The following is a 12823-nucleotide window of genomic DNA, read 5'->3' on the forward strand; positions in this document are numbered from 1 at the left end:
GGGATTCAGCAGCTCGTCCAAAGCGGCCCCAGGGGATGAACAGCCGAGTTAGGATGCAGGATGCAGAGTCCCCGCTCCGAACCACCGGCCAGGGCAGGGGCCCTGCTCTGCCACTTCCTGGCTCTGCGAACTGGAGAAACTGCCCCATCCCCTCTGGCCTCGGCTTCCGCGCTGTAAACGGACTAGGGTTCAGTCAGACCCACCAGAACCGCAGGTCAGCCGGCAGTGGCACTCTGGTCCTTCTCTCTCTATTCAACGGAAAAAGGATTTGCTGGAGGTCACTGGCAGGTCACAGGCGGGGCCTGGGCGGAACTGGCCCTCCTACCGCAGCCGGTGAGCACGCGGTCAGGCAGCGGAGCCAGGCTGGGAACCAGGGGTGCAAGAAGGCCATGCTTCTTTCTTTCAGTCGAATGAGATCAGACTGAGTCTCTATCCTGCCAGCTAGTGGGGAGTTCAGCCTGTTGTCCCTATGGTTTGCTCCCCCTGCCAGGATCCCAAAAAGGTCCCGGGACCTCACACAGTGCAAACACGGGGGCGGGCTCTGCAGATGTGAGTTCGGGAGACCTGCGACTCCAGCGGCCTCGACTTAACGCGGCCCAGGCACGGGGACCTTCCGGGGAGCCCCGGTGCCCCGTGTCCAGCCCTCACAACTCCTGGTGCTCTGCCAGGATCAGGGCAGGGTCCTCACGACTCACGGGCCCGCGGACTTCTAGAAGCTCCCTTCCTGTCTTCTGGGACCCCTCCCCCTCTCTTCCTCCAAGACCCTGGGCCTAATCTCAGTTGATGCAACCTTTCCATCAAGGATCCAGAAGCAGCTTATCCTCAAACAGTTCTGCCTTCCCCGTGCAAAAGCTGCTGAGGCAAGGAAGTGCAAAAACTCGGCTATGTTCCTGGAATAAGTGGAGAGAAAAAAACCTAGTGAAAGTAGATTAATACATCGATATTTTATAATGTCACGCAGACCAACATGGAAAAGCTCTGCTTAGCAGGTGGTAGGCAAGAGCCGCCGCCGCCGCCGCCTCCGTTTCTGTCCCCCGCACCCACAGCAGGACCCTCACAGAGCTGTCTTCCCAAAGGCTCACCAAGGCCCCAATTTAGCAGCAGCATCTGTGAAACTGAGTCACTCTAACCCAGTGAGTCAGGGAGACCGCCAAACACAGCTCCCTGCGACTGCGACTGCAGGGTGGGGAGGCAAGGGGCAGACGCCCCCCGCCCAAGCCCGAGGGTCTTCAAGCCGGTCCTCTTTATGTGTAACCACAGCCCTGAGGCAGGTGTCAGTTCCCCGTTTCACAGAGAAAGAAACCGAGGACCGGAGGTTGTCGCTTGTCTCAGCCTCGTAATCGTGCATCTCTGGGCCTGTTTCATCCACCTGTAAACGGGGGGGACACAGCACCTACTCTGTAAGGTTAGAGCTGACCCTTGAACATGGGTCTGCATGTTGCGGGTCCGCTAAGACGTGGGTTTTTCCAACAGTAACTACTACAGAATCACCCTGTCCCTGGTTGGTTGAATCGCAAATACGGAGAACCGAGGGCCTCCTGTAAGTCCTAAGTGGGCTTCCGACTGCCCCTAACACCCTCCTCCCCGAGCCACGGTCAAGGATCCACGGCAGAAGGTGTAAACGAGACCAGCAGGTGACACGTAGAGCAGCCCTGCATTTTGTGCTTCTGAAACAGCAGCAGCTGTCAGCCGCCCTGCAAGGGCAGCCTACCCCATCGCCATCAGCCATTCCCTTCGGGCAGTGGGCACTCAACCCAGAACCAGTGTCTCTCGTAACATCCCCAGAGCCACCGCACTGTTTCCTGTCCCCTACTAGACTGGCTCCTTGGGGAAGGGGCCAAGCCCCTTGCACCCGGCGATGGCCTTGCATGTGAGAGAGGCTTGACGTTTGCTGAAACACAATGGAAACAGAGGAGCCAGGAATCGGCTGTTACCATCTCCTTAGTGGCCACGGGTCCGCCGGGTTAGTGTCTTCCACGGGACAGGCCTTTAACCTTCCAGAGCGATGTCCTGTCTGCCCAAGTGCCCCAGCCCTTCCAGCTTCTTTCCTCCACACGATCCAGGTCGTCCACCTGGCCTTCCCCTTGCAGATGGGCCTCCTCTGTCAAGAGTCCTCATTGGGCACCAGACGCGACAGAGCACTCCAGGCGCACTGCCAGGCACAGGAAGGTCGAGGTTGCTGTACGTGACGCTCTGGACGCTGTGCTGCGACCCCAGCCTTCGTGTATACTGGGGTTTTGCAGAGACGCGTGAATAGCTCCTGGCATCACAGACACTCAGTACTGGCACAGGACTGCGCAACAGCGGTGCTTTGGAATCCCTGGCTCTTTTCATGGATGCTCTTGTCAATCCACATCTCTGAAAACCTTACATAGAGAGTCTGCCCACTTTTTGCAGCTTGTAGAGACGTTTGGACCCTATCTGAGAATAGGATCAGTACCTCCCCCTCTGCCCTTGTCTAGGACCTATTTCTTCTGTAAATGGCCTCAAACCCTCTTCTGGAAGATAAGGCATAAAAAACCCTCATCAGCCACTTACATCAAAGGAGGGCTGAGGACAGAGTGCCCTGGGGTACACCATAAACCACCCGATGGGTTAATCTGCACAGAGCTGGTGGACAGTCACCCACTTTTGCTTTCCTAATGCTTTTGCTTTTACCGTGTCCAGATTTCACCTGGTATGTTATTAAAACTAGACACTGAGGCCAGTTTGACATCACTCGCTCTTTTACACTTTATCGTGCTTGCCTGAGTCACCGGCTGGTCCGTGCTCCCCAAGCAGCGGCGCTCGAAGGTCAGGGGCGTGTGCTCCTCGGCTTCCTTTCCCGCCTGTGTGCTTCTCTCCACTGAGAGCTCTGTGAAGCCCTGGGCGAGGCCCTGGTGTCCTAGCCGCTGTTCTTCAGGGTCAGGGGACCTGAAGGATGTCAGAACAGCCAAGGGCTCTTATTCTCCAATGGTCTGACCTTGAACTCCAACTCCTTGCAAACAGGTAGCCCCACCCTTTCCGTACTGGAGCTAGCTCTTTGGCCAAAAAGACAGACACAAAGGAGGAGCTAGAGAGAAACTTTTTGTCGGTTCCCTGGGCCTCCAGCAGGTCTTTTTCACCTCCTGCCCTGACAACGGATGTAGTCTCTGAACTCTCTTCCTCAAGGATAGAATGGAAACGTCTAGTGGGAACCAGCTGTCGAGGTCAACGGGATACGTGTGTGACAACGCTCTGGAAGCACGAGGAAGCGCCTGCGCGCCGAGGGCTGCCTCTGCTCTCGCCCACAGCGCTAAGTCTGTGGGCGGGAGCAGCCCCTAGATGCTGCCGCGACCCTTTCCTTCAGGACTCAAGTGCTGAGGCAGGAGGCCCGGTCCTCCCCAAAACCAGCGAGAGGAGAGCAGGAGGAAAGGACCTCGCTGGAGGATCACTCTGGCACTGGATGCAGACAGGCTTCCTAGGGAGCAGGCCCGGCCACTGTGCTGCTGGCAAGAGACCACTCCTTTGTGCCTATCCAGGACAACCTGGCCTGGTGGACCTTCAGCACCGAGCCCTGTCTTCAGACCTACAACCGTGGGGCGAGTCTCTGAGCACCAGTGGCCAGACGTGCCGTCATCTCCCCAGAATCATGGGGGGAGGAGCAGTGGTCAGAGGCGACATGAGCCCAGGGCCTGGCTGGCAGCCCCGGGAACACACACACACCACCCGCCTCCCAGGCTCTCCACTGCAGGTGGGGGGCAGTGACCAGCAGGGACACCTAGCGGCAACAAGTCCCGAGGCTCCCAAGGCAGCCCCACAGAATCAATGCCCATGGGGGGGTGGTCTTTCCTTGAGAGAGTTAACTTCAGTTTATATTCTATTTTCCCGCTGAGACCACCACCCTAACGGAATACTCTGCAGCTATTAAAAATGGGGCGCTGGGTGTGGGCAGTACCAAAAAAGGGGCTGCCGGCCTAATCCACCTTCCTCCTCCTGATTTCTTATCCTCATTCACTTTTGAGCCCACCACAGACTATCCCCAACTGGGAGAATCAATCCCTTCCTCTAGGTCAGCTAAAACACACAAGGGTATCTACTACATGGCTCTCCCTAAGCCTTTCCCCTCATTTTAATTTTCCTTCTAAAAGGGATAGAAGGCAGAGGTGCTGAGACACCTTATACCATGCAGACTAAATTCATTTGTAAAGATTACTTTACTCTCCTAGAAAAATACACATTGCAAATTTGAGGGCTACAACTTACCCACCTTAGAGAATTCCTGAGGGAGAGGGGGAGCCTCTGAATATCAGACTGTGTGGGGATGTGTGTGAGAGGCATGTTAAATATGGTTGGGTCAGGTGGACTTTTTAAAAAAATCTGTTTTTCCCCCATTTTTTTTTTTTCTTCTAAAAAAGGAAAAACAAATTGCCACGTGTCTGGCTTATCCCGTGCGCGCACGTATACAGAGGAACAGCGTCGGGGAGGGGCTGTCATGCAACGAGGCAAAACCAACATGACCTCCTTCGACGGGGAGTCTCAGTGTCGCAGGAGGAACGGGGGTCCCTGGCGCTGCTTCCCCTCGCTCCTACAAGACCCAGCACGTCTGCGGTGGGGGGCAGAAAACACCACTGTCTCCCGAGGGTATTCCTATCTGAACACGTCAGATGTCCTGCGGAAGGAAACAGGTCCACTTTAGAATATGAAGAGTCGTGACCTCCGGTGCTCGTCAGGCGAGGCCAAATAGTCCACGAACACGTAAAACCCTTCTGGGCACTGTTTCTGGCCCGGCCAGCAGAGGGCTCTAGGAGCAAAGGTGGGCACAGCTGGGGACAAAAAGGTTCCAGAGACGGGCTTCTTCAGGGTACTTTGGGAAACGTCCTTTGTTCCAGCATTCCTAGGTGATGGCACTGGTGAGCCTGGTCTGTACTGTCAGTGTCACTCTGCAGAGGCCGCTCCCGGCTGAGAAGAAAGTGCATCTCAAGGCCAGTGAGGGCCGCAAAACGGTGTGCGTCGGGGTGGGAGGAGGACCGTTTCAGATGCCAATGGTCTGCAGAACCCGCCTCTCGTGGTCGTTGAGGTGGCCTGAGAACACCACGTAGCAGGGCTGCTGAGCAAACTGGCAGAGGAAGTCCGTGAGGTACGCCTGGAGGAACGGAGGAACGAGGAGGGAGGCGTCCCTGAGGGCGGGAACCACTGGCCTTCACACTGGTGCCAGTGCCCCAGGGATGCTTGCCCGTTCTTGGCTCTAGGGAAGGTTCAACCCAGAGACTGAATTCCACAGGGATTTCCCAAGACCACACCTTGCAATCCACCGCTGGGACACAGCCCCAGGAAGCTGGATTCCAGCACGGGGCAAGGGCAGGAAGCCCCTGGATGCAGAGTCCCCGCCCTCCCCCAGCCCTGCCCACCGGGCGAGACGAGGCGAGCCGCAATGGTGCTGAGCCACGGCTGCTGGCGAGACACCATCTCTGGACACCCTCACCTGCAGATCGACCTGATAGAGAGGGTCCTTCAGGGCATCAGGGTCATCTTCCTCATCATCCTCGTAGTAATCCTCCTCTGGAGAGACACCAAGCCAGGGAGGGTCAGGGCGCACAGGCCCCGGGGGGCAGGCAGCACCCACACGGCTGAGGTCAAGGGGTACACAAGCCCATGGGACGTTCCCTGGGCGCCCCGCTCTTGGTGCCGGCGTGCACGGGGCTGGCCTCGACGCTCACCGTATTTACTCGTGGCAAGAATATCGGACAAGAGCTGGCCCGCCAGGCCGTCCTCCTCGTCGTCGTCGTCCTCCTCCTGGTCGTCCCACATGTCGCTGGAGTCATCTGCACGGGGCCGAGAAGCAGCTGCAGCACGCGCACGCGTCTCCCTCCCACACCCAGACCGGCCGGGACACAGAAGCCCCGCGGGCCCCAGTGGTAGAGGACCTGGCCAGATCCCCCCACCAAGTCCGACTGGGGGGAGAGGACAGGCCGAGAGGCTCTGCGGAACAATCGGAGCCGGAAGCGCTGGTCTCCTGGCCACCCCCGAGGTGCTGCAGGCAGACCCTGGAGATCAGCCTGGGCCGTCGGGGACTCTGCCAGCCAGCCAGCCAGCGATCTGCAAGCCCGGGGCCTGGCTGCCAACCCAGCCTCCAGGGAGGGCGGGCACCTTGGCTCCACTCTGCGGGGGCAGCCTGGCGCGCGGCGTTGGCCTCCGTGACGCTGGACAGCTCGCTGATGATCAGCTTCAGGATCTTGACCAGCAGGGGGACGCTGGTCCAGCGCTCAGGGTCTGGAAGGAGGAGGAGGCTCCACGTCCCACTGTCCCTGGGCCGCTGCCCCGCGAGGCAGTGCGCCACACCTCCCCCGGCTCTCCACTGCCCAGCCCACACCCAGCCCTGAGGCACGACGGAAAATTAAATAGCTTCCTTCTGCGCCACGCTACAGGAGTTTAGAAGTCAGGAGAGATGAGAGATTTCGGGGACCAAAGGAGACAGGCTTTGCCAGTAAAAAAGCCTGCAAACCAGCGACCTGCACAGGGTGGAGCACTCCGGGCCCTGGGACTTGCAGTTTGAGAAACAGCACAGGTGAGCGCAAACCTGCAGTTAAAGAAGGCAGCTCCAGGGCTTCCCTGGTGGCACAGCGGTTGAGAGTCTGCCTGCCGATGCAGGGGACACGGGTGCAAGCCCCGGTCCGGAAGGATCCCGCATGCCACGGAGCGACTAAGCCTATGAGGCACGACTACTAAGCCTGCACTCTAGAGCCCGCGAGCCACAACTACTGAGCCTGCGCTCCGCAACAAGAGAAGCCACCGCAGTGAGAAGCCCGTGCACCCCGCAACCAGAGAAAGCCTGCGTGCAGCAACGAAGACCCAATGCAGAAAAAATAAATTTAATTTAAGATGGTAAATTAAAAAAAAAAAAGAAGGCAGCTCTGCGCTCTGCCCACACATCACGAGTCACAAGCCAAAGGTAATCAGACACAGAGACACGAGAAGTGGGCATCCAAGGCCCAGAATGAAGCTGGATGCCGGGGGTCCCTGTACCTGGGACTCTTGTCCACTTGCAGCAGCAGAAGGACCCACGCTCTGCTCCACTGTTCACCTGGGGTTCTCTGCCGCTTCTTATCAAACCCATCACTAACAACCATGTCTTAACCGCCTCCCAGCCCAGGTGTCCTGAGCCCCGGGGGCAGGGTGGGGTGGGGGTGGCAGTGCGTGTGTGTGAGGGGAGCAGCGTCACCCACTCTTGGCCGCCTTGGAGCGCGTGCGAGTGCCCTCGTCCAGGCTGTGGATCTCCTCCCCCTTCACGCGGATGTCCTGCAGCCGCTTGTCATCCGCGTTGATGCCGTGCTGAAGCAGCTTACACAGCGCCACAGAGCTGGCGAGGAAGAGCCAGAGAGGGCCGATCAGCTGCCCCCTCGGAGTGCACCCCAAGGAGACAGGCAGTTACGTCCCGACACTTGGAGCGTGCAAGTGCTTTCACAACTAATTAGGGCACAGAAGAGAGTCTGGCTGCAAAGGGGATCTCGTGTTCCTACGGACGGTCGGGTGAGAGCTGTCCTTGAACAAAGCCGGAGCGGGTGAGCAGCACGACGACGTCCGCACCAGAGCGAGTGTGGGGTGATGAGACGCCGGGGACAAAAAGTCAGAAAGCTGGGTTTGCGAAGAAGAGGAAGCCGCCAGCAGCACTTGGCTGGGGGAAGGTGCGGGCAGGGGAGGGTCTCTAGCCAGCAGAGCTCAAAAACGCACGCTCTACCTGCGATGACTATCTTCTGGGAATTTCAAGAGGGCAGCTACTCGAACATACAGTTTAGCCAGAAAGAAACAGAGGGAAAAGGAACGCAACGGGCAGCTGGGTAGCTCAAGTCAGGGGAAGAGGCGGAAGGCCCAGAGGAGGAGGACGCGGCCCCACCTGACTTTGCCCTCGTACTGCCCGTAGAAGAGGTGCTGGCGGCTGGTCCACTCGGCCATCACGAACTCCAGGGCAGGCTTGCCGGTGGGCCCCGGGAGGCTGCACAGGAACTCCAGGAGGGGCTCCAGCTGGGTGTGCACCAGGTGGGCGAACACCATGATCAGGGACTGGGGGGACAGGAGGACACCTGCTTCAGGGACTCAGGCAGCCAGGCAGGAAACAGAGGGCAGCGTGGCCGTTCCCTCGCCAGCGTCTCAGGGGCTGGGGCCGTCCTACCTGCATGACGCTGAGCGTCTCCGCCTGCTGCATCTTGCTGAGAATGGCACGGAGAATCTGGTCCAGGTTCTCCCCCAGCTCCCGCCCCGCCTTGGAGATGAGGGTGGACACGAGGCGGCCCACGAAGGCGGCAGTGAACTCGGAGGTGCGGGGGTCCAGGAGCTGGCTCACCACCTGCATCACGTACCACAGCCCATTGTGGCCCTGCTCGTCATGCCACTGGGCCACCTGCTCCAGCGTCACCGACACGTAGGCCCGCAGGCACTCACCACCATTCTAGGAGACAAGGGAGGGGACTAGGTCAGCCGCGGGCACACAAGCCCTCCGTCTGCAGGGTCTGGGGGGCTCATCCCGCCGGAGCTGGGGCCTCGCCGTTGCAGACACAGGCGCGCACCACCCTGTCTCTGCTGTGCCGCATCGGTTAGCTCAGAAACGCGCGCTTCTCATCAAAGGGAGAACGGACACGCAAACGGAGTTTCAACCGTAAAGCTCTACCTCTGGTACTGAGAAAACAGCTAAGACACAGCAGTGACTGGGGGGACTGCAGGTCTCTGTGAGCATAAAGCAGCCTCCCACCAACCACGCTGCCTACAGGTCTCCAAAGGCCGGTCCCTTTGCTGACTTCGTTAGTCTGTACATCTATAAGCTCTTCCGCCGCAGCAATACCCAGACACAGAGAGCAGGATGGCTGGCACTCACACCTCTGAGACGCACAGAACGTCTTGGTTTTAGCAGTCGGAACCCTGCCTGGGTCCTCTGGGTAAATATGGATTTGAGGGGTTTCTATCTCAAAGGCAGGAAATGGTGTCCAACTGCTCAGCCTGCTGCACATGCACCGCGGCTCAGACACCTGCGTGGCGATACCTGCGCGGAGATACCTGCATGGTGGCGTTGTCATCCGTGTGGAGGGTGCACTGGGCCACAGCAGGGAAAGCCTGGCAGATAAGCAGCTGGGAGAGGGGGGGCTTCGTGTTCCGCACGACCGTGGTCAGGATGTCAATGGCCGTCTGCAGGAGAGAAGTCAGGCTTGCCTCTGGGGTGGGCGGAGGGGGGCCCAACAACAAGATCCTTACTGTGCGGAGCCCACCCACCAACCCAGAGACACTCATAATGAAAGGCGCGTTTCTGGAAGAGGAAGACAGCAGAGGGTACTCTCAGTCTCCTGGCGGCAGCTCATCACATGAGAAGCCATGGGGGTGGGCGGGGGCGGAGGTTGACTGGACAGCCAGGGACAGTGTCATCACGGGACTGTCCAATCACCGAGGGCACCTTGGGAACAAGAGCTCCCTTCTGAAAGCCTCGAGAACCACCCACTGTCCTCGCGGGTGAAGCAGCCCAGGAACATCACCCCGTGAACATATCACACTGCTGGTCGGCGTCAGCGGGGTGGGATCTCGGGGGGCTCGTGCAGGGCTCGCGCGTGCTCTCTCATCCCCACCCCAGCCCCGTAACGACTGCCGTACCGCACAGAGCCCCGCAGGGATCTTGTCTGCTGGTGCCTGCATGATGCTGACCAGGGTGGGAATCAGCCTCATCTGCATGGGGCCCTGGCAGGCTTCAATCTGGGACAGCTCCTTGAAGATGTCCTGAGCCAGCGAGGCGACCACAGGATCTGAAGTGGAGAAGGCAACATGAGTCCCCCCGCCTGGTGGTCTGTGTGTGCTTCTGCCTTAATGCTGCCTAACCGAAGTGAACAACTTCTGCTTTGTTGTTTTTTTTTTTAAGAAATTTCATGTAATGTCTGAAACATTTATACTAACATATTTCCATACAAATAACCCAAAGAAAGTTTAGTATTAGTTGTTTTTTGTGTTTGTTTTTTTATACTGCAGGTTCTTATTAGTCATCAATTTTATACGCATCAGTGTACACATGTCAATCCCAATCGCCAATTCAGCACACCACCATCCCCACCTCACCGCGGTTTTCCCCGCTTGGTGTCCTTATGTTTACAACTTCTGCTTTGATTACACATCACTGACCCGGGACCTGCTGGGGCCACCGGAGTAACCTGAAAAGCAGGGAGAGCTGCTAGCTGTCTGGGAGACAGCATGTGTGTGATCTCACGAAGTCAGGGACGAGTCAGCAACAGCTATTCCTAAAACAAAACCTGCCTCTTTTTCTGGGACAAATCTTTAATGTCTGTATTCTTGTGAAACTTGGACTGATTATGAAAACAAATGCTTAAGGGGAAAAAACGCCCCCACTGATACTTTGTTAAGAAGACATCAGTCTCAGAAACTGCCCAAGTACTGACTCTTCCCAGGTTCCCACGTGTCGACGAGGACCACGTACTTCTCCCGGGGGTGGTCACCACACACAAGAACTCCCGAAGCCATCGGAGGGCAAAAAAGGTAAAGCCTTCCAAAAGCAGAGGCTCGTGAAGAAATGCAACTTCAGCTCGACCTGCTTTGTGTAAGAAAAATATAAAGCCCTCCTCTACCTAGCATGAGACAACGTATGCAGTGTGCAGGGCACTAAGACACACGTTAGAAGTTCACCGCAGTGTTGTCCGTAATAGACAAAAACTGTAAACAAGCCAGAGGTCCATGACCAGAATGGGTAAATAAATGACGATATTTATGGAATAAATACTATGTGACGGGCGGAGAGAACAAGGACTGTCTAAGAGTGCAGTGTGGAACCCTCCTTAGGACACATTTTTAAGTGAAAAAACGAATTGAATAAAATGTTTAGAATGACATCACGTTACATAACCAACCCCCTTCCAAGCTTCAATACTCGCTCTTCAGATACAAATGTCCTCAATATTTCTAATACACACTGACTGCAGAAAAACTCAAAATGCAGAAAAGTATTAAAGGAAAAAATACACCTGTAATTCCACCACCTGGAGATAACTGCCCTTAACATTTTGATGCATTTTCTTCTGGTAATTTCTCTCTATACAAATCCACACATACATCCTTTTCTAAAGCAAAACCAAAACTTGCAGTTATACTCCACGCATTCTGGAAAACAATCTATTCACTTACTACAAGGTGAGCGCTTCCTCATGGCTTTAACAATTCCTCTGAGGTTTGATTATTAACGGCTGCACAGCATTCCATTTTATAGATATAATTAATTAACCTCTTACTGTTTCCAAATTTTTGCTACTATAAAAAACACGCAATGAACACCTTATTCATAAACCTTTCCATGTATCTCCTTCTTCACTTTTCCTTTTCTAGTTATAGTTCTAGGCCTCTTCTTTTAGGAAGCTTTCGATTTAGTTGCTCAATTCCCTTACTTTACTGTCAAAGTCCCAGATTATATGTCTTGCCGGTTAGCTTTCTTCGTTATCTTTCTTCCCAGTTCTTACAAGACAGCAAGAGTTACAGGCATACGTTCTCCGCTGTTTAGTGCTGCTTGATCTATAGCATGACACTACCCTCGCTAATTCAAAGTCACATTCTTTGCTTCTAATGCTAAGACCATTAGACCCAGGGAAGCGCTCACGCGATCCCCGCCCACTCGCCCCCCACCCGCCTCGCGCATACCGTTACTGTACTTCAGGAAGATGGCGATGGTGAAGGGGCAGATTTTGCTCTCCATGCTCGCTGTGAACTCTGGGTCTACCGTACAAACGATGCACAGGGTCTCCATCACCAGGTTGAGGACCTCTGAGCTGAACTGAGCCGCCAGGTGAATTAAGCCATCCAGGATGCTGGGGAGGAAGGGCTGAAGCACGTGGGTGCTCTCTGAGACTTTCAGCTGGTCACAATAACTGGAGAGCAAGAAATAAGCAAGAGCTACTCACCAGCGGGTCCCTCAATTCCTGGTTTTTCCAATCAGCATTATGTGTTACAGCATTTTCATGTGAAGCTTTATGAAGCTACTTCTAGAGCTCATTAAGTTTTTATATCTTTCTGTGGCTTTTTTTTTAGAACTAGTACCACCATCATTTCTACGTTTTCTAATTTATTTCTGCTTTGGTCTTTGTTATTTCCTTTAAAATTTCTTTCATCCCTCTATTTCGTTTTGAAGCAAATCCCAGTCATGGTTACATCCAAATTATTAAGATATTAAGTCAAATGACTTATGATTCCTCAGACCATTGTTTTAGTCACATTCCTAAGATATATATATAATTTTCCAAACAGTGTTTTTAAATCTTTTCCAATACAACTGTTATTTAGTAGGAGACTATTTTTTAACTTCCATGTTACAAAGATTTTATACTTTTTGGAGGTTTTTTTTTTGCATCCTAAGATGAGATCAATGTATATAAACATTTTATACATACTCAAAAAACTGGTGTACTATTTGCAGGGCTTAAAAGTTTGTTTTCAAAACAGAAACAGACTCACTGACTTAAGAGTACGAACTTATGGTTACGGGGGTGGGTGGGAGGGATAGACTGGGAGTTTGGGATTGACATGTACACGTGGCTATATTTAAAATAGATAACCAACAACGACCTACTGTATAGCACAGGGAACTCTACTCAATACTCTTTTAATAACCAAGATGGGAAAAGAATTTGAAAAAGAATAGATACATGTATATGTATAACTGAATCCCTTTGCTGTACACCTGAAACCAACACAACATTGTTAATCAACTAAACTCCAATATAAAATTAAAATTTAAAGATTTAAAAAAAGGAAGTTATATTTCTTAAAAAAAGTTTGTTTTCTATACACAGTTTTACCTTATTCGCCTCTTATTCAATCAATAAATATTTACTGG

General features: G+C 54.3%; 1 protein-coding gene across 4 annotated transcripts in view; it reads right to left on the reverse strand.

Annotated features, from left to right (window-relative positions):
- Window positions 1-3618: 3618 nt before the first annotated feature.
- The window catches only part of IPO9 (importin 9), a 46736-nt gene continuing 37531 nt past the window's right edge, over window positions 3619-12823 (reverse strand). For 2 of the 4 annotated variants that reach the window (XM_082680598.1, XM_082680595.1), the window contains 10 exons: window positions 11632-11858; window positions 9592-9740; window positions 9007-9135; window positions 8129-8404; window positions 7853-8019; window positions 7185-7318; window positions 6109-6231; window positions 5679-5783; window positions 5444-5520; window positions 3619-5104 (listed from right to left, as the gene is read on the reverse strand). In XM_082680598.1, the coding sequence (XP_082536724.1) occupies window positions 4994-5104; window positions 5444-5520; window positions 5679-5783; window positions 6109-6231; window positions 7185-7318; window positions 7853-8019; window positions 8129-8404; window positions 9007-9135; window positions 9592-9740; window positions 11632-11858 (1498 nt within the window). In that variant the 3' untranslated portion in view covers window positions 3619-4993. The remainder of the gene's footprint in view (window positions 5105-5443; window positions 5521-5678; window positions 5784-6108; window positions 6232-7184; window positions 7319-7852; window positions 8020-8128; window positions 8405-9006; window positions 9136-9591; window positions 9741-11631; window positions 11859-12823) is intronic. The other 2 variants (XM_082680597.1, XM_082680596.1) reach the window with 1 other exon arrangement.

This window comes from Grampus griseus (assembly GCF_964374135.1).
Source record: "Grampus griseus genome assembly, chromosome: 1".
Taxonomy (NCBI): Eukaryota; Metazoa; Chordata; class Mammalia; order Artiodactyla; family Delphinidae; genus Grampus; species Grampus griseus.